This window comes from Branchiostoma floridae, chromosome 4 (genome assembly GCF_000003815.2).
Source record: "Branchiostoma floridae strain S238N-H82 chromosome 4, Bfl_VNyyK, whole genome shotgun sequence".
Classification (NCBI taxonomy): domain Eukaryota; kingdom Metazoa; phylum Chordata; class Leptocardii; order Amphioxiformes; family Branchiostomatidae; genus Branchiostoma; species Branchiostoma floridae.
In genome coordinates this window covers 24,482,331-24,494,431 of record NC_049982.1, presented here as the reverse complement: position 1 = coordinate 24,494,431, position 12,101 = coordinate 24,482,331, and the positions used below count along the sequence as shown (strand labels likewise).

General features: G+C 42.5%; 1 protein-coding gene across 1 annotated transcript in view; it reads left to right on the top strand.

Moving 5' to 3' along the window:
• The window catches only part of LOC118414377 (short-chain collagen C4-like), a 16,052-nt gene extending 7,180 nt beyond the window's left edge, over nucleotides 1-8,872 (top strand). Inside the window, exons 2-5 of the mRNA XM_035818398.1 lie at nucleotides 6,118-6,292; nucleotides 6,909-7,012; nucleotides 7,366-7,543; nucleotides 8,413-8,872. Of these exons, the coding sequence (XP_035674291.1) occupies nucleotides 6,118-6,292; nucleotides 6,909-7,012; nucleotides 7,366-7,543; nucleotides 8,413-8,633 (678 nt within the window). The 3' untranslated portion in view covers nucleotides 8,634-8,872. The remainder of the gene's footprint in view (nucleotides 1-6,117; nucleotides 6,293-6,908; nucleotides 7,013-7,365; nucleotides 7,544-8,412) is intronic.
• Nucleotides 8,873-12,101: the final 3,229 nt, after the last annotated feature.

The following is a 12,101-nucleotide window of genomic DNA, read 5'->3' as shown; positions in this document are numbered from 1 at the left end:
CAGCTGCACTTTGCCACCTAGTACCGTGTGGGTATTGTTTGACTGGCTGTATTGTTTGACAGTCTGTGAATTGCGACCATGTGACAAAAAGCTAAATTCAGCTACAATAGACTTTCCGACTTACTTTGTCTACATGCAAATGCGCATAAAACGCCACCAATTGTATTCCACATAACAGTTTTGAAGACCAATCAGCACACGTGTTGCGATTTTCAAATCTTTCAATCCCATCTTTCAGTTGGCATTCGGAGATGGCCTTGTTTCTGTAAAGTAATGCTTTCACCCAGCTCCTATCCAGGCCCCATGGCCCGTGAACAACGAGAGCTTGGAAATACTGTACGTCAAGACCGGACACTATCTTGCTGTGGAATTGCATTCATGATCAACTACCAACGCCATGGAACCTAGTTCTGTTTAAAAGGGTAACAACCAGTGCACCTAAGAGCCCAGCTGTTGTTTTGTGTGGTTTGAGTTTCAGCAAGAAAGGTCTTTGTCACTACGTCGAACGCGAGAAGGGCTAGCTGCTGCCGTTTCACGATGGACTGAATACTTTACAAGCCGGGTTCCTGACTAGCATCGGTTTGTGAAGAAGACAACCTGGACAACAGAATTTGTGAGAGCAGGAATGCAGAAATCGAGAGATCTACAGAGTTTGTGTCAACAAATTGGAAACGACTATACTGTTACTAGTAGTTTGGCGACTGCTTATGAAAATAGTGAAGACGCGGATGCTAGTGACCTATGGAAGCAGACTGACAAATATTTGAAAGCGAAAAGAGCTACGGAGCCCACCAGGAGCAGTCCAAAATAGTTTAAAAAATTAAACAAAAAAAAAAAACACAACAAAACAAAGTTAATTCACATTCTGAAAGAATAAAGGAAACTTATACAAGCTACATGGGAAGGGGATGGGAGGGTAAATCCTGGGTCGCAGGGGGTGGTAAAATAACACTGTTTTAATAACAAAGGGTGTAATGAACGCGCTTTAGTCGAGGTAGATAATTAGGTGATAATTGCCCGGTAATTTATGCAAAGAGCATCCGTGCGGCTCGGCTCACGTCTCGGGTGTCCGGGTATATAGAGAAGTATTACGGCTAAATGCACGGTCAAGAACGGGTCATAGACACGTACCGGACACGAAATGGTTCGTTTACGTGCATCCTCGGGTGTACCAGTTGCCCGGACAGACGTCATGTCCGGTGCGATACGTACCGTGAATGTCCGACCATTTCGAGTTTCTGGGTGCATGAACAGGAGTTTCTACCCCGTATATTCAACTTTTCATGCAGTGTCACTTACTCCGGAGCATACTCCGGAGCAGCTTTATTCTACTCCGGAGCAATTTTCTTTTACTCCGGAGCAGTTTATTTTACTCCGGAGCAGTTTTCTTTACTCCTGAGCAACACATATAGCTACTCTAGAATAAAGCAACCAATAAGCCTAGTGAGGAGCGGATTCACCAGATTATCGACAATGCTGTTAAGATTGAGCAAGAGTTCCTGACGGAAGCTCTTCCCGTGAGGCTGATTGGGATGAATCAAGACCTGATGAAACAGTACATCGAGTTTGTCGCAGATAGGCTGCTGGGGGGAACTCATGTGCAGTAAGCTTTACAACAGCGAGAACCCCTTTGACTTCATGGAGAACATTTCTCTGGAGGGAAAGACCAACTTCTTTGAGAAAAAGGTGGGGGAGTACCAGAAGATGGGTGTGATGTCCTCCTCTGAACAGCAACAGTTCACGTTGGATGCTGACTTTTGAAAGTACAGAATAAAAGAACGGGAAAATCAAACGTTGTCATGTTTTCTTTGTTTTTATTTTGTGACTTAGAGACTTAGAACCAGGCCAAATAAGGGTATGTCGTTCACGATTGGGGATGGGGGAGGTTCATTTGGGGTGGAGTGGGGTTGTCATAATTACCTTGGTTTCACCCCTGCTCAGATCTAACAAAATACCTATTCCCCCAGATTTTGCCGTCATAACATGACCTCTGACCTGCTCCTGAATAAATTAAATCAGCAGACGATGACCTCTGACCTGCGCCTGAATAAATAATATCAGCGGGCGATGACCTTTAACCTGCACCACCTTGCACCGCCAGAATCAATCATATGTGACCTCTGACCTGCTCCTTCTTGCTCCTGAATAAATAATAGCAGCGTGTTCCTACTATACTACTGCGGCGACTTCGTTGCGACCTCATTGCGCCCTCCCTGCGACGACAGAGGGACAAAAGTTTTGACGGATCACCTAACAAATTTCACAGATAATAGACCGAATTTTCTTTGACATTGTGTGTGTTTTGTTGCTTTTTAAATCTTACGTTGTATTCCAGTTTGATAAGAAAGCAAGAGCCCCACAACTGCAACCTTGGTGGCTATGTACGCGGTTATTCCGCAATCGCCGTCTTGTGGAAAGGAGGCCGTAGCCGTGTAGTACGTTACCTGTGTAACACTGATTTTAAATGTCCAGGGCTTTATGGAAACTATTCCCTCAGAGTTTGTGGCCTCTAGGCAAGGAGAGTGATTTTTTTAAATCAGCAATTACCAATAGGAGCTCAGGATTCGTTTTCAGTATAAAAACAGTCCAATGGGAGCCAAGGATCCTCTGTCACCATGGAAACCAGTCATCGTAGCCTCCAACACGGATGTAACGGACAATTCTCAGTCTGACAATAATTGACCCATGTTGGCACACACGGATGAGTGGACAGAATTAGGAAATTCCAAATTCATGTAGGCCAAGCTTCCAGGGGTCTAACCTGAAGAAACTTTTCAAAATTTTAGCTACTTACTCCCTGTCGCAAAACATGCCCACAACCAAAAAATCATTAACCTGTAACTTTGACCTCCAAATTTGAAGCTCCGCTGCAGAACCGTAACTCGCCGCTAGGAAGGTCATCATCGAACTTGTCCGTCTTCTTTTTTTGCACCCCATCCCCTTCACATCCATATCATGTAAAGCCATCTGTAACTTTTAAAAGTTATTTTGTCAGCAAACAAACACACATATGCAGGTCACTACAGTACCGACGGGAAACGCCAGGAAGTTGACCTTCGTTTCGGCAACTCAAACACCAGATATCATGAGTTATTCTATTGACCTACATACGGACCCACACTACAGCACTCCACTATGGCATAACTGAAATCATAACCAACGTTTTTTTTGGAGAATGTAATAATTTAATCATATCGACTTTCCAAATTTATCACAATGACGAAAACTAACACCATGACAAGTGTGTCATCATTAGTAGGACACATAGTTGTTTTAACAACAATGTACAACAACCGGTGAGGTGGTGAGATACAACAACTATGACATGTGACATCAAAATATACATAGATTTACAGTTTTGTACTTTATTATGAACTTTCATAATTGTGTATACTCTAAAGACAGTATTCGTACAATACCAAATCCTTTAATTAAGATTTTCTTTTGTACATAATATGTTCCAAATATGTTACAACATTAATCGTGACATTCTTTGAAATCGACCTTGCCTTTAGTTAACAAATTTCAATTATGATCATACTTTATAGCATATTGCAATACTGACAAGGAAATGCCAAACTGCCAACAGCATAATTCCGAGGTAAACTTCAGGCGCTATTTGTTGACTGTGCTTTTTTGTAAGGAAGTCTTATTACATATAGTATGATAAACGACAACTTCACAAGGTACAACGTGAGTCATATTCTGTTAATGTTTAAAACAACAATCATTCTATGAGAAATCTACTTCTAACAATCTGTATATATCTGTTTATATCTGTGTATATCTGAAATATTTGTGTTCTATAGATTCTGTGAAAATGACAAAATGGACAAACCCTTTGATTCAATTCGGTCGATATATACATATATCCCCATTTTACGTCCCTTTCAAAAGACGTGCGCAGCCCCAACCGAGATGCCGGGTTCTCCTAGTTCCCAACTAATTGGAGCCAGAAGCTCAATTGTGAGGCTGCTACCAGTTGACCTACAGAGGCATCCCAGGTTTCCCTATTCAATTTATAAAACGTATGGTGGCCTTGAAAATGTGACCTTGGCAATCAACACCTGTATCACCCTACCACCAACTGTTGTAGAAAAGCATAACAAATAAACAGGTAAATAGAAAAATGAGTGGAAACTCACCCTCTTCTTATCGGTGAAAACTCTATAACCCCAACCCCTTCCTTCGGCTCGGAAGCTAGAGGTCTCGAGTTCGATACTCGCCGTGCACCCGACGTTGTGCCATTGGGAAAGGCACTTTACACCATCCTCACTTCACTCAGGTGTAAGAATGGGTACCTGACTTCGTTTGTGGAGGTAATTGAAAAGTCTACCTTTACCTTCTGTCAGTACTGTGTATGTGACACTGTTATAAAAACTTGAGAACTGTGCCACATCATGTTGTCCTTGTCTGTCCAAAATAAAATAGAAAAATCTCTTCATTCAGTCCTCCTCCATGTTACCGTTTCTACTGCTGTTTGCACAGAATAGTCGTGCAACTCCCCGACGAACCTCCTTCAGTCGAAACCCGTAGATGACAGGGTTGATCGATGAGTTCAGGATGACGAAAACCATCGTCCTGTGCAGGGATTCAGCGTCTTTAGTCAGCATGGCCGAGAAGATGGGCAGCCATCCGATCAGAAACACGACGGTGATGATGATGATGGTAATGGCGGATTTCTTGCTCGTGCTAGGCTGGGCGCCCACCACGGCTTCTTGTGCCGCAATAGCGTTCATGTGCTTGCACAGACACCGGAGTATCCCCATGTTAAACAGAAATATCGCCGCCATCGGTATGAAAACGAACACTAGAATGACAACCACGGAACCATAGGACAGCCCCCCACCTATTGGCAAACACGTTTGGTCAGAATATCCCGCACAGTGCCAGTCGAAACAGGGAACGATAGCCAGCACGACTGACCACACCCACACGATCACGATCGCGACCTTGCACTTGTCGTTGGTAACGTTGTTGACGTAGGTCAGGCCGTGGACGATGAACCAGTAGCGCTCGGCGGTCAAGGCCATGAGGCTGTTAGCTGAGGACACTCCGGACAGGATGATTGACGTGAACCGCAGACGAGAGACGATGACCGAAGGCATGGCCCCCGTTACCATGGAGTGAAGAACCGTGCTACCGGCCAACACGAAGACGATGCCGGCAAGCACGTCGCTTGCCGCCAGGTTAGCCATGAGGATATACGCGGGCGTGTGAAGCTGTTGGTTTTTGACGATGGCTGCAAGTGGGAGGCTGTTTGCCACGACAGACCATACGCCGAGACATATAGCAACGGCCAACACAAACACACCTCCAGTGGAGCCATGGCCACCACCGGAGACACTCGTCTCACTCAGAGAAACGTCGGGGGTTGAAGACTCGTTCAGCACACATCTGTGAACGTTGGAACTGATGTTACACCAATTTCAGATGTGTTGGACACCGCAAAGGTGTCATCACAGCTCTCAGACGATCCGTTCCGCGGCGATGAGTCACTGCGAAAATCACTGTCTTTCGTAACGTTCAAACCCGGTCCTGTCTCCGTTCCTATTCCCACACGTGGAACCGTTATTATGCAAATCACAAACGTTGTGCCGACACGATACATCATTCCTTTGCAGGAGGTTCAAAAGATTTGTCTGTTCACAAGCTATCGTCTGTCAGAGATGGAACAGTTAGAGGTAAAAAAAAGACACCCTCGGAGCATAGCAAGGATGTGGTCAAGGTACATGTTTTGTCGCCTACACACAAACTCGACCAATACCTACCTTCTCCACAACATATACACGTTCCTTAGGAGAATAAGCTAACTTGCGTCACTTGTGTAAATGTCAACCATTAGTATCACCACGGGAGGCAATATCAAAGTATCAAGCAAGGGATATCTTACCTCCAACTGCGCTCTCAACCACAGCTTAACTTTAATACATGTATTTAGGTTAGGGTATATGTAAAAAAAAACGTTTTCAAGTGGTGTAAAAAGCATGTTGTGATTGTATAGCTGTTGGTATGTTGCTCCATGCTTTATAGGATTTGGGTATTGCATTTAGATATTTCGTTCTTTGAATAGTATTAGTTGCCATGCTAAACGTGCCAAACATTTGCACACGTAAGGACGCAGCCGTGCGGTCACGCCGCGCAGCGGACGATGATGAAATGACACCCTTCCGAGATGAGCCGGTGAGCCGGAGTGTCCAGCACAACTTCCCGGGGGAGGGAGGGGCGCTCTTCACCCGGTGGGGACGGGAGGTGTGCGGGAAGAGTAAGGACTTGGACACCGTCTACACAGGTACGTAATGATATGGTATGGTCAAGATGATGTGGATGTAAGTCACAGAAAAAAAGCAAGCGAGACAATGAATAAGAAATTAGTAAGAAACAGTTTGCCACTTTTCCACACACACACACACACACACACACCGTGCGCGCGCGCACGCACACACACACACACACACACACACACGCACACACACACACACGTCTCTCGTTCGCTTTCTGTTTGTGCGTGTGTACATTTGTGTATGTGCGGGCGTTCGGGTATGAGTGTGTGTGTGTGTGTGTGTGTGTGTGTGTGTGTGTGTGTGTGTGGATGTATTTATTTATGTGCGCGTGATTGTGTGTATGTGTGTGTGTGAGTGCGACTGTACTGTAGTTCCATTATGTTCCGCTATCTAAATATGGCCATGGTTTGCATAATTTACGCTGCATGGTTTACATCTTTAAACATAAAGGGTCCTAATTGAACATAGTTATACAAATTAGTTCTGATAATAAGCAATACAAATTGTTAGAACAGATATGGTTACTCAGCATATGGTATAGGAAACGTAACCATACAAAGTGTATTGCTGTCTATATGTCTTTTTGTATGAGAAATCGGTATTTTTCTGTTGTGTTAACAACAGGCGTGGCAGGAGGGTCCCACTACACCAAACATGGCGGCGGCTCCAACTACCTGTGTCTACCCACCCGCAATGTATCATGGGATCACTACACTGATGCCGCTCAGGTCTGTTTGCTTGTTTGTTTGTTTGTTTGTTTGTTTGTTTGAACCTTTATCTATTCATGAAATCTCAAATCGTGCCGCAGGCCTCTTTTCATTGAAGTCATAAGGAAAAAGGCAAGGGTCAGAATATAACAGAGATACAGTTAGAATATAATAATAAGAATATAACAGAGATACAGTTAACATCGTTTTTCTACATTGTAATACTAATCAAAGCCTTATTTACATGATCAATTAACTTCAATTAAACAAGACTTGCGAGAAACTATAAATGTTGGCGTAATATTGTCGTGAAATATTGGAACTCCTGTTTATTACATATAAATGTTAATAGCACATTTACCGTCGTTTTTTAGACAAAGAACTACCTGTACGGTTCGGAATTTCAAACCCACGGGCAAGACGGCTTCTTGTCCACGGTGAATGCGGAGGGAGTGGCCGCGGTGGCGGACTATGACGTGCCGTGTGCCGTCTGTCGGGCTCGTACCCGCACCAGCACCGTCATGATCCCCGCGCGGACGGCATGTCCGAATGGTGAGCGTTTTTTTTTTTTTTTTGGCATCGCCTCAGGGGCGAGCCACATGGTTATTGTGTGTATCTCAGATCACCACAAAACACGGTTCTTTATCCGTGCGCTCGGTTTTTTGGGTCAAACAACCTGGAATATGATGACACGGTGGACGTATTTAAACGTTTATGGTTGTACCTATTAGGGGAGAAATCACGAGGAAGGTATAGTTTAGGAAAGAAAGCTTACGAGGAAAAGAGGAAAGAAAGAAAGAGTTATATCAGATAAAAACGCTAGCTGAGTTGCAGAACGTGTCCTTGCTGTGAGAATTAAGAAGGATGGCACACGCAAGTCTCGAGCTCAGTGGAGTCTTTGCCTTGGAAATAGTGACAGAGGAATTCGGAAGGTTCCCAACAAGGTTGCTTGGTACAACGTCTCAATCAGGACGTCTCTCATTAATCATGTAGATAAAGTTCTAATTAGCATACATGTATCACCATCCTATCCTTTGACCGTCTCTCGCTCTCTGCACAATGTACCATCCATCTATATAGTCTATGGGGAGGCTCTGCTACACTTGGCTGACTCCCACTGTTGTAGACATGACCTCTGACCAGCTGTTAGCCAATCAGAGAATCAGCTTCACTACAATGAAACATTAGACGATTCTCTGATTGGCTCACAGCTGGTTAGAGGCCACGCCAAGAAAAGTTTAAACCTCAACACGGTTTAGCAGAGCATTCTCAAGATAAATCTTGAGTATAGATTGTACCAAGGAGATCAAAAAGGACTTGTTCAGGTGAGAACCTCATCATGATGAGGGACTCGGGGACAAATATGCACATTCAGCTTCAAAATTACGACCATAACATTCATTTTTGTTTGTCTTCATCAGATTGGCACAAGGAGTACCAGGGTTATCTGATGAGTGCCCACGAGACCCACCATGGTCGAACAGAGTTCGTCTGCGTGGATAAGGACCCGGATGTGGCCATCGGCACGTACGAGAGCAAAGATGGCGCCCTGTTCTATCTCGTGGAAGCTCAGTGTGGCTCGCTGCCGTGCGGGCCTTATATCGCTGGGCGGGAAATAGCCTGCGTAGTTTGTACAAAGTAACGTTAACTCGAAACTATCTCTTTATGGACCCAGCTGACGTAAGAATTGGGGTCTCGAGTCAATTAAAATGTTAATGTGCCGAACATTGGGATTTCTATAGTTAAGGATCAGAAATCAAAGCACAAACTGTCTGACTATGACTTAATATAGAATGATGGTATAGTATAGTAAACAAGCAAGGCAAACCTATGCTATGTGTTGAAAATAAGGGGAAAATCTACAACACTACTGAGAGCAAATGTTTTTTTTTTACTTGTTGTCGTTGTTGACAACCTCCTTTGAATGGATCGTGCGGGGTTATGCGGAACTGAAACCAAAGGATATAACATAATCATTTCCGGTAGCATCACGAGTTTTTAATTGTGGTAACTCATCAATTAGTGGAACTTCCGAGAAATTATTCGAAGACTTACCTGACAGTCTGTAAAAATAAATAAAGTACGTTCCTGGAAAGTGAAAGCGAAACGGAAGTAGAGCTATATTTTGGAAATGTCTTCCAAAAAAGTAAAAGTGTGACGAGATAATGTATTTTTGTACGTACGTAGTAGTGCAAATTTCCCATGAGACAAGGTCTGTGAGGCAAGTGTTGTACGTTTTTTCGATAAGTATTTTCGGACGGTACACGTAACTATCTGTCCTTGAAAAAACGTGATCCAGTGCGGAAGTTTGCCCCCTTTCCTCGTAATATTCACATTCACATACATAGTCAGCACAACATTATGTAAAAATCAACATTGTATAAGAATTCACTGATATTGACTAGAGTTTTAAGAAAAGACAGGTGCTCCCACAAATGTGATGGAAATAGTATACATTATTAAAATAGCATCAATCATTTGTCGTTATATAGAAAAGCATTAATTTTAGACTATACTCATAGGCACTGAAACGTTGATGGCTCGCCATTGATTACATAATGTGATAATAAAGTTATAGCTGACACATTTCAATCTTTAGATTACCCAACATTTAGAGACCCACAGACCCAAGCCACGTAAAGCACTGTGAAGAAGAACTTGCCTGAACAAGGATTCTTTTGCGCTGTAACAGTGGGTTTCAAGTATCGACAACACCACTGTAACAGCGTGCCACAATTGAATCATGTTACTGATCATCTCATCTCTTACCTCATTGGTAAAAGATTTTGTTATGCAGTGTTGTTTACCTGCCCAAGTGCCTAATCGTCAAGCAGATCCTACGGTGGCATAAGATAGTATCAAAAGCTGACAGGGGAGTGAAGCCGGGTTAGGAGTGTGTTTCGCTACTGGGGGCAGATTCTACAAGGCAAATTGACACATTTTGGCTAACTACACTCCTTGGCCATTGTAGGATCTGCTTGGAGATTACAAGTGCCTAGATTTAACAAAAACTTCCCTTTACAAATATTGCTGCTTCTGTCAGCAGGTCTTCATTTACCGGTCGGCTTCTCGGTCCCCCTGGACTCACCCCAGGGCATGCTTTTCCGGGTAACACGTTTAGCTGGTGCGTCCCCCGCTTTTGTTGTACTTATGATTAGTTTAATGTATCAGAAAATTGCATTCAATTAGACTTTGAGCCCGAGGTAATGTCACAGAAACGGAATAAAAAGATCATGTGAGGTCAAGGAGGTTGAAACTCCTTGGTGAGACCCAGATCATGATCAGTTTCTATTATGAGGGAACACACTTGAAACGTCGTAATATAGCTTAATGTGAAGGTATGAATTTGCACTTACGGCTCTATGATAACAACGTCAGCATCAAAGTCTTGCAGTCACGGCTTAAGACAAAGTATTCGAGATATTTATTTCTAAACATCCACTCATTGGCTGTCCAGTTATGTGCTGAACTAATATATTTTAAGAAACACACTCACGAAAGCTGTAAATTCCAACATCATTGTATGTCTCGAGTAAAGTCGTTGTTCTCGAAACATATAGCACTGATTAAAAGGACGATCGCGAGATTCTCAAAAAACGGTATCTTTGAGCTTTATTCATAATGAAAGTATTACATTGAATAGGACAACAAAATAAGAGCTAAAGTTTAACATTAATCCGAAAAGGAATTTAAGGTCTTGAGCTACAGAGCGATTGTTATAGCTAAGTAATGACGTAGTTAGCAAAAAATGTAGCTTGATTCTGCTGCATTTTAGTGAGCTATGTAGCAACGTTAGTAGCTATCTATGTCCTAGTATCAATATTCAAGTTTTAAAGCATTTTTTTCCAATTGATATAGGAAGACACATCATGGCAAATATCTTAAATATCTAGGCGATATTCGATACTGCGTTATCTTACAAAACTCTTCTATGATACGATCTAGAAAGTTTAAGCATTACAAGCAGCGAAACGTTAACACTATTTTCACTGTTTCTCTAGCTATTTTTTACACTGAAAATGTCCTAAATATTAGGTACTAGAACAGATGGGTTGTAGCCATCTACATTTATGCACGTAGTGCAAGACAAAGTTTCTTTCTAGAAGAGCTCTAACACTCTGATGCCAACAGACGGCCGATGTGGCGCAGTTCCAATATGGCGACGTCCATGTCTATCAGTACGAGTCGCCAGTAGGCCGGATCCACCGCCACTGTTTCCAACTGTCGGCAAATGCAACGAAGATAGTATTTTAATAAAAGATACTGCGTCTTAATCTAATCATACTAAACACTTAATATGTGGAGAATTTGTGAGAGTGGAAACACAAAGTTTATCCTTGGTTTAACGCACACACCATGATTGAAACTGTGACACACAGACGGATAAGCCTTGCTGTCAAAACACACGCTAAAGGACTTTGAAAACGTGTAACACCATGAGACTGTACGTGACACAGTAAAGGCTTGCTGTCAAAACATACACTGAACGGCCTTTAAAACTTCAAATAACCTGCAAATGATACATCATCTACTACTTTTGAAACTTCAGATTACATGCTAATGATGCACAGAGTTTAACGCACACACAATGAGACTGTGGCACACACAGCCGGACAAGCCTTGCGGTCAAAACATTCGCTGAACGACTTTTAAAACTTCGAATTACTTGCAAGTGCATCATTAAATATTTTTGACACTTAAGATTACCTGCTTATGATACACAAAGTTTAACGCACATGCCATGAGACTGTGACACAGAGTCAGTAAAGGTTTTCTGTCAAAATATACGCTAAACGACTTTTAAAACTTCAAATTACCTGTAAATGATACATCATCTACTACTTTATTTTGCAACTTCTGATTACATGCTAATGATACACACAAAGTGTAACGCACACACCATGAGACTGTGACACACGCAGACGCATAAGATTTGCTGTCAAAACATACATTAAATGACTGTGAAAACGTAAAATTACCTCTAAAAGATACACCATCTACTAATTTTGCAATTTCAGATTACCTGCTAATTATCATATAAATTTTAACGCACACACCATGAGACATACGCTTAAACATACACTAAACGACTTTTAAAACTTTGGCTGAT